Source organism: Anolis sagrei, chromosome X (genome assembly GCF_037176765.1).
Source record: "Anolis sagrei isolate rAnoSag1 chromosome X, rAnoSag1.mat, whole genome shotgun sequence".
Taxonomy (NCBI): Eukaryota; Metazoa; Chordata; class Lepidosauria; order Squamata; family Dactyloidae; genus Anolis; species Anolis sagrei.
This window is the reverse complement of record NC_090034.1, coordinates 89,624,374-89,643,942: the sequence shown is the minus strand read 5'-3', so window position 1 is coordinate 89,643,942 and position 19,569 is coordinate 89,624,374. Positions and strand designations below refer to the sequence as shown.

The 19,569-nt window shown below is 44.1% G+C and overlaps 1 protein-coding gene across 1 annotated transcript in view; it reads left to right on the top strand.

Annotated features, from left to right (window-relative positions):
- Positions 1–19,569, top strand: part of LOC137094818 (uncharacterized) — a 47,362-nt gene that overhangs the window by 5,324 nt on the left and 22,469 nt on the right. The window contains exon 2 of the mRNA XM_067460680.1: positions 7,100–7,136. Coding sequence (XP_067316781.1) covers positions 7,100–7,136 — 37 coding nt within the window. The remainder of the gene's footprint in view (positions 1–7,099; positions 7,137–19,569) is intronic.

The following is a 19,569-nucleotide window of genomic DNA, read 5'->3' as shown; positions in this document are numbered from 1 at the left end:
GCTACATCTTAGCCATAGGTTGTTATCAGAATTTTGCAGTTTTTTTCTGGACCTCAATATCCAACATCATCAGCATCACCTCTGATCTTATGGGCCAGAAGAGTTCTGAAAGCTGTTACTTTTTGGGTGCTGCGGTGACACAACTGGTTAACCCAGGCATAGGCAAACTTCAGCCCTCCAGGTGTTTTGGTCTTCAACTCCCACAATTCCTAACACCTCCCCCAGAGCCGGAGTTGAGCACCGCCTCCTAAAGCCGGAGATGAAAGGAGAAGCCTTTGCCTTTGTCTGTGAATTTCTGTCTCATTGTATCAAGGCATTGAATCTTTGTGTGTTTGTGTTTTTATATATGCTGCAATCCACTCTGAGATCCTCCAGGGAGGTAGGGCAGAATATAAGTTAACTATTGTTTTTATTTGTTGTATAACAAGATTAGTACACAGCAAACAAGATCACTATCCTGGCTTTTGTATTGGATCACACGTTGGACACTTCCCAAGTGTCTAGGACTGTGTGATGTATTGGTGAATAATGCATGCAGATCTGAGTATAGTGGCCTTTTGCAGCTGACAAATGGTAATTTTGTCAGCGCCAATTGTTTTTAAGTGCAGGCCAAGGTTTTTAGCTACTACACCCATTATTATTATTATTATCATCATTATTATTATTGTTATTCCAAGTTTACCTGTTAGCTGTCATGGCTGTTAGGGATGTAATAGAGGATATTGGCCTTATTGACTTACCTGTTAGCTACCCAGAGGCTACCCCATTGGCTACCCAGACTAATATTCTCTTTCCCACTGACCACAGTGGGAAAGAGAACATTGATCTGATCCTACCAGCTGGTTCTTGCATGTTCTTTGAAACCCCTGGATTCCCCCATGCCTTAGGATCCCTCCATGTGAACCAGTAATGCTGGAGAACAACCCTGCAAAACACACTGATTCTTAAAATAGGCAGCTTCTTGGGAATGTTGGAGGCCAAGCATTGCTGTCCAGGGCACTACTGATCATGTGCAAGAACTGTGTGATCTCCCTGGGCAAACTTCCTAACATTATCTCTATTCACAAAGTACCTCCATGTGGCATGTGTCATTCTGCCCTTTGTGGGTTCTTTAGCAAAGTGCTGTAGCAAACTTTGAGACACTTCTGAAGTTTGAAAAATGTGATCCTGTGCAACCCTGCATCTAGATCAGCACTTCTCAACCTGGGTTTTGGGACTCGGGGGGGGGGGGGGGGGGGGTCAAAAGGGAGGTGTCAGAGGAGTCACCAAAGACCATCAGAAAACACAGTATTTTCTGTTGGTCATGAGGGTTCTGTGTGGGAAGTTTGGCCCAATTCTATCATTGGAGGTTCAGAATGCACTTTGATTGTAGGTGAACTATAAATCCCAGCTGCTACTACTCCCAAGTCTCAAGGTCTATTATCCTGAAACTCCACCACTGTTCACATTTTGGAATATTGAATATTCATGCCAAGTTTGGTCTAGGTCTATCATTGTTTGAGTCCACAGTGCTCTCTGGAGGTAGGTGAACTACAACTCCAAAACTCAAGGTCAGTGCCCACCAAATCCTCCCAGTATTTTCTGTTGATCATGGGAGTTCTGTGTGCCAAATTTGGTTCAATTTAATCATTGGTGGAGTTCAGAATGCTCTTTGATTGTAGGGTAACTATATATCTCAGCAACTATACAAGATCAGCCCTCCCCAACCCCACTAGTATTTACATTTGGACATATCAGGTATTTGTGTCAAATTTGGTCCAGTGATGGAAAATACCTCCTGCATATCAGATATTTACATTATGATTCAAAACAGTAGCAAAATTAGAGTTATGAAGTAGCAACAAAAGTAATGCTATGGTTGGGGGTCACCACAACATGCGGAACTGTATTAAGGGGTCACGACATTAGGAAGTTTGATAACCACTGATCTAGATGCACCAGTTGGCTTGAAGTAAGCTGCTATCTTCCTTGCTCAGTTTCTTTGTCTGTAAAAGGGGAATAATATCAATATGAGTGATAGGCCAGATGTTCATTTGGCATTGGATTCCTGTATTTACAATGTCAAATTGAGACTGGTATCAGTGGAAAAAGCCAGTCTCATGCAGGATCATTGGAGATCAGTAGGATGGATTCCTGTGAAACGGAAGTAGCCACAAACTTAGTGATGATTTTATTCAACCCACCGCCAGTTTTAAAGAGGTTTGAAGCATAAAACACATGAGCTTACTGTTTCTAGGTTAGGAAACACAGTTTGCTGCAGACAATAACATTCCAGCTGCTCACCCCACTTAAGTAAGCAGAGGAAACCCCTTCCAAGCACAACAAAACTTTGTGATTTCATTTTGTTTCTCTTGCTCATCCCGCTTCCAAGCAAACAAAGGAAATCCTTCCTCCAAAGATATCAGGATTCCAGTTTTTTGTCCCTTCTAAGCCAGTAAAAGAAACAGTTTCATATATTGTCAAGATTCACATTTCTTCTAATCCTTTGTGCTCACCATTTTAAGCAGGCAAAGGATGTGCCTTCCTTACAACACCTAGAATCTTATCACATTTATGACTCCATTTTAATCAGTATGCATTCCTTAATTTTTAAGGACTGTATGCATATTGTACTCTGTCACTCCTTCCCACCTGCAACTAAGGACGCTGTTCAGGTCCCGAACTGGTGCTTGGCCGCTGTGATGATCTGGATGAGGGTGAACAAATTGAAATTGAATCCAAACAAGACAGAGGTACTCCTGGTCAGTTGTAAGGCCAAACAGACCATATGGTTACAGCCTGTGTTGGACGGGGTTACACTCCCCCTGAAGATGCAGGTTCGCAGTTTGGGTGTGATCCTGGATTCATCGCTGAGCCTGGAACCCCAGGTTTCAGCAGTGACCAGGGGAGCATTTGCATAGTTAAAACTTGTGCGCCAGCTGCGCCTGTACCTTGGGAAGTCTGACTTGGCCATGGTAGTCCATGCTCTGGTTACATCCCATATAGACTACTACATGGGGTTGCCTTTGAAGACTGTCTGGAAGCTTCAAATGGTACAACTGATGGCAGCCAGATTAATAACAGCAGTAACAGTCAGGGAGCATACAACTCCTCTGTTGCGCCAGCTCCACTGGCTGCCAGTCTGCTACCAGGCATAATTCAAAGTGCTGGCTTTAGCCTATAAAGCCCTTAATGGTTCTGGCCCAACTTACCTGTTTGAATGCATCTTCCCTTATGAACCTGCTAGGACTTTAAGATCATCCAGGGAGGCCCTGCTCTTGATCCCGCCTGCGTCATAAACATGTTTGGTGGGGACGAGAGACAGGGCCTTCTCAGTGGTGGCCCCTCGGCTATGGAAGGCCCTTCCTGGGGACATTAGATCGGCCCCCTCCCTCTTAACATTTCAGAAAAGAGTCAAGACTTGGTTGTTTGAGCAAGCATTTGAAAATGTAAGGTAAAAGACAGGAATTGGAATGACTGGACGACGAGACGGGACAATGTTTTTTATTAAGAGACAGAAATGATTATGTTTTAATATTCTTGTTATGGATTGATATTATGTGTTAATATTTTTAAATGTTTTATGGTGTTTTTGGGCATCGAATTGTCGCCATTGTAAACCGCCCTGAGTCGCCTAAGGGCTGAGAAGGATGTTATCCTTGAAGTGACTGGCTTGACCTTGAAGGAGCTGGGGGTGGTGACGGCCGACAGAGAGCTCTGGCGTAGGCTGGTCCATGAGGTCACGGAGAGTCGGAAGCGACTGAATGAATAACAACAACATGTTGTAAACTTGGACTAAGACTTGAATAATTCCAGACCTTGAAGCCAAAAAACTCATTCTGTGATCTTGGGCCATTGCTTTCTCACAGCCTGACCTACCTCACAGTGTCATTGTAAGGATAAAGCAGGGAGGAGGGGTTCTGCTTGTTGGGATGAGTGGAATAAACAAAGATAGAAGTGATAAATAAGTAAACATATGCCAGTGTTAACTGCTGCTTCAGATCCTCGTAGCCAGAGAGAGTTCTCCAGTCCCTGAATTTTTCAAATGGCATATGGGATTGAGGGACAAGTGTGGTGTCCTTTAACACTTTGTGGCTGTGTGCCTTCTTTGGGAGAGCTCTGCACTGGCCTGAACCCCAGAAGAGCTGCAGGGCTGGATGCCACTAGGGATGAGCATGGGGGATATTTATAACTCCAGCATTTTGCCAGCCATGGTATATTTAGACAGTGCTGCCAAACAACAAGTCAGAGGAGGGGGTTCCATAAAAGGGTTCACAGCTGGGCTTTCCTGCATTCTCCTCTCCTCCCATTTGTGAAATCTTAATAATTGACAAATACAAGAGGCAAGGGTCACCAGGCAAAAGAGAATAAGCAGTTTGTCATTTCTTATTCCTATAGTGCAAAGATATAATAATAAATTATAAATTAATAAACACATGGGTTCATTCTGACAATCCCAATAGTTACCCCTGCAGGGCGGAGGCCGCAGTGGCGCAATGGGTTAAGCCTTTGTGCTGGCAGGACTGCTGACCAGAAGGTTGGTGGTTTGAATCTGGGGAGCGGAGTGAGCTCCCATCTGTTAGCTCCAGCTTCTCATGCAGGGACATGAGAGAAGTCTCCAACAGGATGGTAAAACATCTAGGCGTCCCCTGGGCAATGTCCTTGCAGACAGCCAATTCTCTGACACCAGAAATGACTTGCACACACATACACACACACACACACACCCTACAGGAGGGTCCAAAAATTCAAGCAGCTGGGTTGTTGTAGGTTTTTTGGGCTGTATGGCTATGTTCTAGAAGCATTCTCTCCTGCATCTGTGGCAGGCATCTTCAAAGGTTGTGACGTCTGTTGGAAACTAGGAAAATTGGGTTTATATATCTGTGGAAAGTCCAGGGTGGGAGAAAGAACTCTTGTCTGTTGGAGCTAGGTGTGAATGTTTCAATTGGCCATCTTGATTAGCATTTGATGGCCTGACAGTTTTTAGGTGTGGCTTGTTACTGCCTGGGGAAATCCTTAGTTGAGGGTGATTAGCTGTCCCTGATTATTTCTTGTCTGGAGTTCCCCTGTGTTTGAGTGTTGCTCTTTATTTACTGTCCTAATTTTAGAGTTTTTTTAATACTGGTAGCCAGATTTTGTTTATTTTCATGGTTTTTTCCTTTCTGTTGAAATTGTCCACATGCTTGTGGATTTCAATGGCTTTTCTGTGTAGTCTGACATGGTGGTTGTTAGAGTGGTCCAGCATTTCTGTGCTCTGAAATAATTCGCTGTGTCCAGGTTGGTTCATCAGGTGCTCAGCTATGGCTAACCTCTGGTTGAATTAGTCTGCAGAGTCTTTCGTGTTCCTTGATTTGTGTTTGGGCAATGCTGCGCTTGGTGGTCCCCATGTAGACTTCTCCACAGCTGCATGGTATACGATAGACTCCTGCAGAGGTGAGAGGATCCCTCTTGTCCTTTGCTGAACGTAGCATTTGTTGGATTTTCTTAGTGGGTCTGTAGATAGCAGCTGGGTTTATATGCATCAGCAAATGAGTTCTAACTATTTTGATGTCAAATAGAAATAGTCTGGGCCATGGGGAGTCTTCAGAAAGCCATATCCCTTCCCCATAATGTCATCATTTGATAGTTTCTCAGCTTTTCTCCTGGGTTTTCTCCCTGCGGTATCCCATTCTAAAATACTGACGTCCCTTTCCTAAGGCTTTAGCTACTGACCCTGCAAGCCTGAAGCCAAAATGTGATAGCATTATTGCTTTCCGTCTTGCCCCTTACTCCTTGTCCCTTGCCATTTCTGCAATATGGTTCCTGAAAACCTGTCTGAAATTGAATCCCATCCGCAGGTTAGAAGAAGTCCAAAAACCTTATTCCAATCATCACAGCACATTGGCTCTCAGTTTTTGTGGGAAAGAAAAGCTAATATCCCACACTTTGGACTCAGTCTCCATCCAATCATCATTGGCCACTGTGGTCCACGCTCTTGTTACATCCCGAATAGATTACTGCAATGCACTCTACGTGAGGCTGCCTTTGAAGACTGCCTGGAAGCTTCAACTAGTCTAACGGTTGGCAACCAGGCAGCTTAGGAGGGGTGTACAGGGAGCATACAATCCCTCTGTTACACCAGCTCCACTGGCTGCCGATCAGCTTCCGAGCACAACTCAAAGTGCTGGTTTTAACCTTTAAAGCCCTAAATAGTTCTGGCCCAGACTACCTGTCCGAAGGTATCTCCTGTTACGAACCATCACGAAGTTTAAGATCATCTAGAGAGGCCCTGCTCTCGATCCCACCCTCATCGCAAATGCGATTGGTGGGGATGAGGGACAGGGCCTTCTCAGCAGTGGTCCCCCATCTGTGGAACTCCCTCCCCAGGGAAATCAGACTGGCCACCTCCCTCCTGTCTTTTAGAAGGAAAATTAAGACTTGGTTATGGGACCAGGAGTTTGACCAGTAAGAGCAGCAATTGTGGAAAGACGATTTAGGCAACTCGTGATAATGAACTGACCCAGACTTGGATTTGGCTATTAACTGGCGTATTTAATCAGTTGTCTTAATAAACTGTATTAATGTTTTAATGTATTGCTTGATTGTTTTATGATGGTGATGGCACCATATGGTGCTTGATGTGAAGGGCAGAGTATAAATATAGGGAATACATAAATAAATACATTTCCACCACTCTCATGGCTATTAGTCCCAAAAACTAAATTCCTCCAATGGCAGATGCTGAGTAGGCACAGAGTTGGTTCTCCTCCTCTTCCTCCTTTCTGGCTTCCCTTTCAGGCTGCCACCTTATCAAACATGAATGACACAAATGTCTGTGGACAAGCGAGCGAGTTAAAACAAACACATGCTACAGCTGGTATCTCTTCTAGACTGTTTGCCAGCCTGTTTCATTGGCTGAGGTTGGTGTGGGTGGGGGAGACCAGTCTGATCCAGTTCACACTCTCAGCCTGTGCAACTTCTGTTCAGCAGCACAATCCCCCCCCCCCTCCCGGTTGTCCTGGAGCTGAAGCAGACAAATTTAGCTCCTGTAATCTCCCTTTACCATGTGCCAATGCCTTTGCATTGATAAAACTTTGCCCCGTTCTCCAACTCTTTCCAACTCTTGGTTATCTTCCCCCAGAAACATCAGAGAGGCCCAGCAGGCAATCATCCAGAAGGTAGGTGTAGGGGACGCATTGGGGATGCGGGGAGATAGATGGTTATTTATTTATTGTATCAGAAGAGAGTTGAGGATACAGTTAAAATGCATTTAAAAAAACAAACAAAGTTTAAAAACTTGACATTATACTAAATGTCCTTTGACCAGAAGCTGGCCACTTGGAGTGCCTCTGGTGTCGCTGTGGCAGGGTTCAGGTTGCATTGTAATAGGTGGTCTGTGGTTTGATCTTCTCCGCACTTGCATGTTGTGGACTCATCTTTGTAGCCCAATTTCCTAAGGTTAGCTCTGCATCTTGTGGTGCCAGAGCACAGCCTGTTCAGCGCCTTCCAGGTCACCCAGTCTTCTGTGTGCCCAGGAGGAAGTTTCTCATCTGGTCTCAGCCACTGGTAAAGGTGCTGGATTTTAGCCTGCCATTTTTGGATTCTCGCTTGCTGAGGTGTTCCTGGGAGTGTCTCTGTAGATCTTAGAAAACTATTTCTTGATTTAAGTCATTGGCATGTTTGGCTGATATCTGAACAGAGGATGGACTGGAGATATCATTGCCTTGGTCCTTTCATTACTGGCTGCTACTTCCGTCGGATGTCAGGTGGTACAATACTGGCTAAATAGTATAATTTCTCCAGTGGTGTAGGGCAGGGGTCCTCAAACTTTTTAAACCGGGGGCCAGTTCACTGTCCCTCAGACCGTTGGAGGGCTGGACTATAGTTTTTAAAAAAATAATCAATAAAAAAATTCCTATGCACATTGCACATATCTTATTTTGCTGTGTGGAAGGGACCTTAGAGGGGGTTCTTTCTAGCCCTCTAGGCAGTAATTCCAGGAGCAGAGAATGGAAAATCTTCCTATTTCTAGTCTGAACAAAATCTGGCTACCAGTATTAAAAAAAACTCTAAAATTATAACTGTAAATAAAGAACAACACTCAAACACAGGGGAACTCCAGACAAGAAACAATCAGGGCCAGCTAATCACCTCTCAACAAAGGATTCTCCCTAAAAACTGTCAGGCTATGAAATGGTAATCAAGGTGGCCAATTGAAACATTCATACCTACCTCCAACAGACAAGAGTTCTTTCTCCCACCCTGGATCTTCCACAGTTTTCCTAGTTAAAGGTTTTCCTTTGACATGAAGTCCAGTCGTGTCTGACTCCGGGGTGTGGTGCTCATCTGCATTTCTAAGTCGAAGAGCTGGCGTTGTCCGTAGACACCTCCAAGGTCATGTGGCTGGCATGACTGCATGGAGCGCCGGGGCAGCCTCCCTTGGCTGGCTCACGCTGCCCATCGGGCCTGCGGAGGAGGAGTGCCCCCCCCACAGTGCCCCTCCCTTGGTTGGCTCACGCTATTTGTCAGGCCCGATGGGCAGCGTGAGGCAGCCAAGGGAGGAGCAGGCCCGCACGGCCTACTCATGTGTAAAGCACCTCGCGAGGTGCTTTACATGCGAGTAGGCCATGCGGAGCAGCTGTCCTTGGCTGGCTCACGCTGCCCATTGGGCCTGACGGATAGTGTGAGCTAGCCAAGGGAGGGGCACTGTGGGGGGGGGGTGCTCCTGCTCCACGGGCCAGATAAGTGCCCTTGGCAGTGCCCTTGGTGGGCCGCGGGCCATAGTTCGGGGACCCCTGGTGTAGAGTGTAGTCATCCTGTGATAATGTGGCATGTCTCATTAAGAGCCATGTCCACTGGTGAGATGTATTCCACATTGAGCATGAGTATTCAGCAGTAAAGTGTAAGGGCAGATGTCTTCACTGTGTCTGGTTGTGATCCCCAGGTTGTGCCAGTCAGCTTTCATATGATATTATTTCTAGCACCCACTTTTTGCTTGTTATTCAAGCAGTGCTTCTTTTAAGTCAGAGCACGGTCCAGAGTAACTCCCAGGTATTTGGGTGTGCTGCAATGTTCCAGTGGGATTCCTTCCCAGGTAATCTTCATAGCTCGAGATGCTTGTCTGTTCTTAAAGTTAAAATCACACGTCTGCATTTTAGATGGATTAGGAATCAGTTGGTTTTTCCTGTAATAGGTAGTATGAGCACCTAAAGTTTCAGAGAGCTTCTGTTCAACAATTTCAAAGCTCCCTGCTTGAGTGGTGATGGCACGATCATCAGCGTAGATGAAGCTCTCTGTCTCTTCTGGCAGTGGCTGGTCATGTGTGTAAATGTTAAACATTAATGGAGCAAGTACGCTCCCCTGAGGCAGGTCGTTCTTCTGTTTTCGCCACCTGCTTCTCTGGCCCTGGAACTCAACAGAGTTGTAGTGTGAGACGATCATGCATGATCGTTTCTAGTGTGAGATGATCATGCTTGATTGTTTCTGCTGCTCCAACAAAGGGACCCAAAAATAAAGTTATTACTACTATTATTATTATCATCAACATTATTTAAAATAGCAGAAATGGACAAATTAACAATGATGAACAAAGAAAAAAAGACACAACAAAATTTTATCAAGGACTGGGAAACATTTCTAAACGGGTGCTGGGTACAGGGAGCACACCACTCCGCTGTTACACCAGCTCCACTGGTTGCCAATTAGCTTCTGAGCACAATTCAAAGTGCTGGTGTTAACCTATAAAGCCCTAAACGACTCCGGCCCTGTTTACCTCTCCGAACGTATTCTCCCCTATGAACCATCAAGATTATTAAGATCGTCTGGAGAGGCCCTGCTCTCGGTCCCACCGGCCTCGCAAGCGCGCCTGGTGGGGACGAGGGACAGGGCCTTCTCAGTGGTGGCCCCGCGACTCTGGAACTCTCTCCCACTGGAGGTCAGAACCGCCCCGTCTATCCTGACATTCAGGAAACGGGTGAAGATGTGGTTGTGGAGACAGGCTTTCAATGAATGAGACAGCACCCTAGGATTGTGGATGGAAGATGAGGTATACTTGTTTTTAATATGACGACTGACCACCGTAGTTTTAAATATAGTTGTTATTTTAAATGTGTTATTGTAATTATGAACTATGATATTTTACTGATTGTATGTTTTTATGGTTGTAAACCGGGCTGAGTCCCTCAAAAGAGGTGAGAAGCTCGGTATAGAAAACTTTGAAATAAATAAATAAATAAATAAATAAACTTTGTTAAAAAAAAAAAAAGAAAAGAAAGAGAAGTTTGTATAGAAGGCTTCATAATTTAACCTGTTGGAATCAGTGTAGGGGATTTATAAATAATAAAAATGAGGCCAGAAGGAAGAACGGAAAAAACAATGTAATAGGAAGGAAGAATGGAATGACATATGTATGTCTACCACCCAAGGGACAGGAAGTCACTAAATTGGGTGGGGTGAGATTATTGTATAGATGTTAAGAAGTATTGTATTGGTTCATGCACATATACATGTTTATAGATTTTTTCACTGTTTTTTAAAATAAACATGTAAAATGAAAATAAATAAAAACTATATTAACAGTTATAAAAAGTAAGTTTTTAAAGGCCTGCAGATAGTAATGCCAAAATGAGCAGAACTGGCAGAGCTCCATGTAACTGTGCACGTTGTGATGAGAAAAGATCCTGGATTCTGGAGCTGTCAGGAGAGCCAAGAAAGGCTGGGCAGTAGGTGGCTCTGGATATCCACAATGTCTCCTGGCTCATCAGTTGGGAGCCCCTCCCCCCAGCAACAATATAGTAATATATAATACTAATATTGTGCTATGCTAATAATATAATATACTGCATATACATATAATATTGATACTAATAAAATACTAATAATAATACGATATAATAATTGTATATTATATATTACATGTAATATTACTAATAATATTGCAGTATAGTGGTATAGTACAATATAGTAATATATAATACTAATATTGTGCTACGTTCATAATATAATACATTGTATTTAACATATAACTTGTAAGCTGCTCTGAGTCCCCTTCGGGGTGAGAAGGACTGAATATAAATGTTGTTAAATAAATAAATAAATAAATAAATAAATATCCCAAAAGATCTCTGAGGAGTTTGTTGCAGAATATCAAGGTTTTCTGGTTCTCAGTTGTTTACTATTAGGAGCAACAGAATAAGGTCTTCCTTCCCCTACTCCACCTTAATTTATTCTGCTGAAAAGGAAAAAAAAGTTTAAGGAGTGTACTCTTTTTTTGCAAGGACTATATGCTCTGCCTCTGTTCTGGCACTGGAATCAAATTCCTGGGCTCAGAATTCTTGAATTCTTTTCAAAGTCTGTCTTTTGCAATAGACTGCAATAGTTTGTGCCTCTGGGAGTTCTGGCTAAGGCAACCCCACAGGCAGCCCCCAAAATGTCCACCATGGGACATCCGTCAGAAATTTTGGCATGAAAAAAAACCTTAAGATGCAAACATGCGAATCATTGTATAAGTTCCGTTCCTGTGTTATAGCAGCTGCAGGGCCATCTGTGCAGATAGGTTTCATGGTGTACTTATGGCATGGAAGTACATGGTGTTGTTCCTGGGCTATATATGTCTGTTCCTGGTTGCTCTTATTGTAAAAAGATGTACAACGTTGACTGGGGGCCACAATTTTGTCCTGCCAAGAAAAACTGTGCCCTCCACACATTTCATAAAGTTTCTGGCACACAAACAAAATTTTTGCATTCTACCCAACTGTTACCTTCCTTTCAGGAACTGACCAATCAGGAACAAACATCTAAAGTCCAGGAACAAACCCAGATAAAAAATATCACGTGTTTTCCAAGTGCAGGAACATACAGACATTCAAAGATGCGGATTTTCAAATATTCCTGCACCTGAAAATCTTGCGGTTTTTTGCTGTTTGTAGTGATTGCTTCCTTGTTTAAAGGAAATGACATTTAGCCACCCTCCTGTTCGCTGCGGAAGCTCCTGGGATAAAGGTACTATCTGGATGGGCCCTCCAAGGCATTGAGTTCTGCTTTTGAACGGCTCTTTAGTCCACTAAATGCCTGGAACTTCAAAACATATAATTCTGGCCATTCTGGCTGGGACTTCTGGGAATAGAAGTCCCAAACATCTGGAGGATCAAAGGTTGAGAAGAACTGCTCTGCCTGGAAGAGTAAAAAAAAATGAGTTTCTCACTAAATAAGAAATCTACCCTCCAGGGAAAATTTCCTCCAGTGGTTCATTTCCTAGCATTGCAGTAAGCTAGCCATTTAGAAATAGCTGAGAGTTCAAGGTGTGATTATGCAATGTGGGCAAAGCCTGAGAATCTGTTGCCCCATTATTGGGATTACAGTCTACTGCTGGAGGAAGAGTTACTTCAGCCTCCCAACCCTGTTGGGTTGAGTCCCAGCAGCCCAGCAACCTCACCTCCAAGAATGTACTCCCTGCTGGGATAGAGGAGCAGTTGCTGAGCAGCCAGAGAAAAGCTAAGGCATTGCTTGGAGCTACAGAAACAAACAACAGGGATTAAAGATCAAGAAAAATAAAAGCAAATTGAGGGAAAACATTCCAGCTGGTGAAGCAGTTATCTACAACCTAGTTGTCCGTAGGGGGTGCATTGTCCAGGCAACCCAGTTCTTCCCTGTTTCCCCAACAAGTAGTGAGGTTGGGAACATGTGGCTCCTTTGATACTGTGCCACAGCTCTCGAACTGAGAGGTTAATAGCTTTTCAGGCAGCCCTTAGCTTCTTCACATTTCAGAAGACTGTCAATGCAGCCCTTCCCAAGTTAGCACCCTCTGTAGGTTTTTGTATTTCAGAGCCCTCCATTTCCAGACTTGGTGAAGAGTGGGGAAATTGCACCTAATAAAGGATCTTTGTTTCTGTGGCTTTCAATGTCCCCAGAATCTCCAAACTGGTAGGTAGCTTGTAGGTCAGCATTTCTCAACCTGGGGGTTGCAACCCCTGGAGGGGTCAAATGGGCATTGCAAAGGGGTCGCCAAAGACCATAAGAAAACACATATTTCTGATGGTCTTAGGAATGACAACTCCAAAACTCAAGGTCAATGCCCACCAAAGCCTTCCAGTATTTTTTCTTGGTCATGGGGATTCTGTGTGTCAAGTTTGGTTCAATTTCATCATGGGTGGAGTTCAGAATCCTCTTTGATTGTAGGTGAACTATAAATCCAAGGTCTATTTCCCCCAAATTCCACCAGTGTTCACATTTGGGCATATTGAGTATTCAAGCCAAGTTAGGTCCAGATCCATCATTGTTCCCATGTTTTCTATTGTTCACGAGAGTTCTGTGTGCCAAGTTTGGTTCAATTCCATCGTTTGTGGAGTTCAGAATGCTCTTCAATTGTACAAGGGTTGAATGAAATTCTGAAAAGTAATGCCTCCACCTTTGTTACTTGGGTTTGGATGGGAATATTTTAATAAATCAAATGCAGAAATAATCATTAGAATGTGCTCTTTACCTACCACTATTCACTTTTCCACATAATCACCAGACAATTGGATACATTTCTGCCAATTATGAACAAGTTTTCTGAAGCCGTCACAGAAGAAGTCGATGCTCTGTTTCCATAACCAGCAACTCACAGTTCTCTCAATGTCTTCATCAGACGCATAATGATGTCCACGCAGGTCTTCTTTCATTATCGGGAGCAGATGGAAGTCAGATGGTGGTAAATCTGGACTGTATGGAGGATGCCATATGGTGGTGAGATCCAGTCTCTGAAATTTCAAGTCTGTGTGCTTTCATTTTAGGCATAAACATCCTGGGTACCCATCGTTCACAGATCTTCCGATAGCCAAGCAAAGCAATAATGTGACCCACATGTTCTTGTAAAATGCTGATTAAGCTTGAAATTTCTCTCAGAGTGATATGACGATAGTCCTGAATCAATCTGTCAACCTTTTGCTTGTGACACTCGATGGTTGCTGTCACAGGACGTACAATTCTTTGTTTGTCACGCAAGTCAGATGTTCCCACTTCAGCATCTTTAAACTTACTCGCCCAATGATGCACAGTATTCACATCAACACAATCACCATAAAAAGCTTGCATTCTCTGATGAATCTCCCTTGGAGTGACACCTTCGGCTGTCAAGAGTTCAATGACTGCACATTGCTTAAGTTGCATTGATCGACCATCTGCGCAGGGTTCCATACATCACACTTTAACAACATAGCTGTTCAATGCTAAGGCTTCCCGCCAAAATGGAACTGTAGGGGAGAGTCTACTGAACAAGCCAGTACCTGCTGCATACTAGTACTGCCATCTGTTGAAGAGTTACAAAGGTGGAGGCACTACTTTTCATTCAACCCTCGTATAAATCCCAGCAACACCAACTCCCAAATGACAAAATTAACTCTCTGCCGCCCCCGCCCCCAACCAATGCCACTGGGCGTATTGGGTATTTGTGCCAAATTTGGTCAAGTGAATGAAAATACATCCTGCATATCACATATTTACATTACAATTCACAACTGTAGCAAACTTACAGTTATAATTTTTGTTGTAGCAACAAAAATTATTTTATGGTTGGGGGTCACCAGAACATGAGGAACTGTATTAAGGGGTCACCGCAGTAGGAAGGTTGAGAACCACTTCTCTAGGGATTGAGAGCCTCAAATATCTTTTCACATCTTCTACAAACAAACATCTTTTCTACAAAAGGTTTTATTGTGTTCTGTAGAGATAAGGCAGGTAAAGCACTTGTCAGCATTTCCTATCTTTTCTAAATTGAATAATTTCAATCTTGACAGGGAAGAAGATAGCTCAAGTAGTCCCAAATCGAATCCCCTTATCTCTCACATTAAAATATTGGCTCCATTTCAGAATTTGAAAAGGAAATAGTTAGTTTTGGGCAGAAGTGATACACAGTGTGCAAAGCTATGGAGTCCTTTCAGGTGACATAAATACTGCTGTATGATTCTATTTCAACAGCGGCATCCTATGAAATTCTGAAGTTTGTAGTTTGTACATACATTTTCAAGTACATGCTCCTAATCTCCAGGACTGTCTTCTATGACACTGGAGACTAGGACTCGGAGCAATGGGTTCAAATTACCGGAAAGATTTCACCTGAACATTAGGAAGAACTTCCTGATTGTAAGAGCTGCTCAGCAGTGGAACTCTCCACCTCAGAGTGTGGTAGAAGTTCCTTCTTTGGAGGCTTTTAAGCAGACTCTGGATGGCCATCTTTTGGGAGTACTTTGATTGTGATTTTCCTGCATGGCACAGGGTTTGATTTGATAGCCCATGTGGTTTCTTCCAACTCTATGAATCTAAAGTGACACCATGCATTTCAAAGAGTTTTCTTAGGCAAGGAGCACTCAGATATGGTTTTGCCAGCTCCTTCCTCTGAAATATAGCCCACAACATGCTAGTATTCATTGGCAATCTCCCCATCCAAGTATCATTCAGGGCTAGGGTTAGGGTTAGGGTTAGCATCCCTGTCAACAAGCTCTGGTGTCTTAACCTTCTCTAAGCTTTAAACCCCTGGATTTCATAAGATTGAGGCCCCTTCCACACAGTTGAATAAAATCCCACATTTTCTGCTTTGAATTGGAATATATGGCAGTGTGGACTCAGATAACCCAGTTCAAAGCAGATATTGTGGGATTTTCTGCCTTGATATTCTGGGTTACACGGCTGTATGGAAGGGCCCTGAACCATGGCAGTTAAAACTGGAGTCATTGTGCTGTGATGTGTGTGGTGAATGCTTTGTGTAGAATGAGATTCTCTAGCCTGGGGGTTTGTAGTGGAAACAGTTAAAGCCTAGCCTTATTGGGATACAATGAACCGGAGGAGGACAGTGTTCCTGTTTCCTTTCCTGCTGGTTAGTGATAACAGGCAAACTGTAACCTAGAGGATTATTAAAGCGACCAGATTGTATGAAGGGAGGAAACTTTGTATTGTAAAAAAAAAAAATGATTACATTTTCCTTCCATGTATGAAAAAATAAAATAATTGGTAGTGATTGCCATTTTTAAACAATATCTGTTGGTGTAGGAATCTGTAATCTGTTTAATCTCACCTAGGGTCCTTCCACACAGGCCTATATCCCAGATTATTAAGGTAGAAAATCCCACATTGTCTGAGTGCGGACTCAGATAACCCAGTTCCTTACTTAGGCAATCTCTTTTTGTCTGAGTAGGATAGTCTTCCAAGATCGGTGTACTGGCGGTGGGTCCGTAGGTGACTGTGGAGCCCTATTCTTGATCTGCATGTTCTCCCGCAGTGAGGGCATCGGTTTCCAGGTGGAAGGCAGTCTCGGTCGGGGTTGGCTTGATGGGCCTTCCTCTTGGCATGTTTCTCTCTTTCATCCTCCATTCGTGCCTCTTCGAATTCTACAGCACTGCTGGTCACTGCTGACCTCCAGCTGGAGCGCTCAAGGGCCAGGGCTTCCCAGTTCTCAGTGTCTATCCCAGAATTTTTAAGGTTGGCTTTGAGCCCATCTTTAAATCTCTTTTCCTGTCCTCCAACATTCCATTTTCCATTCTTCAGTTCAGAGTAGAGCAGCTGCTTTGGGAGACGGTGGTCAGGCATCCAGACAATGTGACCAGGCAATGTGGAGGACCATCGCTTCAATGCTGGTGGTCTTTGCTTCTTCCAGCATGCTGACATTTGTCCGCTTGTCTTCCCAAGAGATTTGTAGAATTTTCCGGAGGCAGCGCTGATGGAATCATTCCAGGAGTTGCATGTGACGTCTGTAGACAGTCCACCTCTCGCAGGTGTATAACAGGGTTGGGAGGACAATAGCTTTATAAACAAGCACCTTGGTCTCCCTATGGATGTCACGGTCCTCAAATACTCTCTGTTTGAGGACCGGGAACCCAGTTCAAAGCAGATATTGTGGGATTTTCTGCCTTGATTTTATGGGATATAGGGCTGTGTGGAAGGGCCCCTAATCTTTCAAATGCCATGTAAGGAGTTCTGTGTGACTGGAAGCCTAGAGAATCTTACAATAAGTGCACATTGGATCAAGCTGCTTGGTGGCTCAATAGGGGCTCCCCGAGACATCTCAGAAGTGTCAGAGACCCTAAGGGAGACCCCCTTGCTCTGAGGGTTGCTCTAACCCAGTGTTTCTCAACCTTCCTAATGTCGCGACCTCTTAATACAGCTCCTCATGTTGTGGTGACCCTCAACCATAACATTATTTTCATCGCTACTTCACAACTGTAATTTTGCTACTGTTATGAATCAGAATGTAAGTATCTGATATGCAGAATGTATTTTCATTCACTGGATCAAATTTGACACAAATATGCAATACACCCAAATCTGAATACTGGTGAGATTGCTTTTGTAATTTGGGAGTGTAGTTGCTGGGATTTATAGTTTATCTGCAATCAAAGAGCATTCCAAACTCCACCAATGATGGAATTGAACCAAACTTGGCACACAGAAGTCCTATGACCAACATAAAATACTGGAAGGGTTTAGTGGGCGTTGACCTTGAGTTTTGAAATTGTAGATCACCTACATCTAGAGAGCACTGTGGACTCAATTGAGGTCTGGATCAAACTTGGCATGAATTCTCAATATGTCCAAATGTGAACACTAGTGGATTTTGGGGGGAAATTGACTTTGACATTTGGAAGTTGTAGTTGCTGGGATTTATAGTTTGCCTACAATCAAAGAGCATTCTGAACCCCACCAACGATAGAATTGGGCCAGACTTCCCACACAAAACCCGCATGACCAACAGAAAATGCTGTGTTTTCTGTTGGTCTTTGTCAACCCCCTGACACCCCCTCATGACCTCCCCAGAGGACCCAACCTCCAGGTTGAGAAACGCTGCCCTAAGGGGACCCGCTTGCTCTGTGGGGCTGATCTAACCATACTGACTTGTGTTGTCAGCTTAGATGGGCCCCATGTCCCAATAAATCCCCATGCCTGGGTCATTATGGGGACCAGACTTATTCATTTATTTATTTCAAGCATTTATATTCCATCCTTCTCACCGCCAAAGAGGGACTCAGGACGGCTTAAAGCAGGCAGCCATTAGATGCCAACACCAGGCCCGTAGCCAGGATTTCGATTCCGGGGGGGGGGGGGGTGAGTTTTTTTCAGGGGGGTGGGTTCGGGGGGGCTGAGTTTCGGGGGGGCTGAGTCTGAGTGAAAGAGGGTCTGCCCTAGCAAACCTTTTGTATCATTACCCCAATACCCCCATGCATATGGGATATATTGAGTATGGTGATCAGATCATGATATGAATAAGCATAACAGTTTAAATAATGTACCGGTAAGGCCTTTTCGCGAACCACCATGAGAATTTCGGGGGGGGGGGGGGGCTGAAGCCCCTCAAGCCCCCCCCCCCCCCCCCGGCTACCTGCCTGGCCAACACAGTACATCAAAACCATTAAACACAAAACAATTATAAATATTCAATTTAAAACAGTTCGTCAGTTCAATCTCAAAAAAGATAATCTCAAAAAAAAATATGTTTAAGTTCATTTGCATCCACAGCATCCATGAGCACCCTGAGGTGCTTGAGGCGCATGAGGAGGTCCTTGCACGGGTCTTCTGGGTGGACTTCTTGACCTCAGCGTAGTCCCTCCATGAGAACATCCTGAGGGGCTCCTTCTGTGCAGGCGGGAGGAAGGGCCAGCTGTTCCCAGGGCCTTGCCGTCCTCGCCCCCCCCCCCCACCCCCTTGTCCTATGGAGTTACCTTGTCCTATGGAGAGCATAAGATAATACCAAGCCTTCAACCTCTTTAGTACTGTCAGTTCTCCACATTCACTGTGGTGAGGGGCACAGGAGCCCCATGTATGTGAAAAAACACACATTCAAAAATTTGACAAACTGGAACTTGTCCAGAAAAAGGCAGCCAAAATGATCAAAGGTTTGGAAGCCAAGCTCTATGAGGAGTGACCTTTGGAGCTGGGTATGTTTAGCTTGGTGAAGAGAAGGTTTGAAAGAGGCCTGACAGCTGGGTATAAATATCTGAAAGGATATCACATTAAAGATCCCATCTAAACATGACAAAGGACTTTCTGTTGGTAAGAGCTGTTGAACAGTAGAACAGGCTCTCTTGGAGTCTCCTCCTTTGAGGATTTTTAGACTGGATGACTATCAGTGGGGAGTTCTTTGCTTGTACATTCTTGCATGGCAAGGGGTTGAACTGGATGACCTTTGTTGTCTCTTCTAGTTCTATGAGTATATGTTTCTGTGGCCCTGCAGACAGGTTATCATGTGTAAACATTGCAAAGTGGACTTTCCGTTCTGCCAGGAGTCTCTGCACTATGGCAACAGAGCTTTGCCCTCCGTCCCCAAGGCTTCTCGGCCATTTCAGGATGTGACATCATGGCTACAGCACCATCTGCCACAGAAACGGTTTCGTCTCCTATCCATTTCCTTTTCCACCTGGCTAAGTTTGTGTTCAAAGGCAGGGCTTTTTAAACTATGTGACGCTTCAGAGTGTAAATGTGTTGCGCTGATGTAATGGGAAACCTCTGAATCTATGTCAGTGTTTCTCAACTGGGGGGTTGGGGCCCCGGGGGGGGGGGGGTCACAAGGGAGTGTCAGAGGGATTGCCGAAGACCGTCAGAATATACAATATTTTATTATTATTATTATTATTATAACTTTATTTG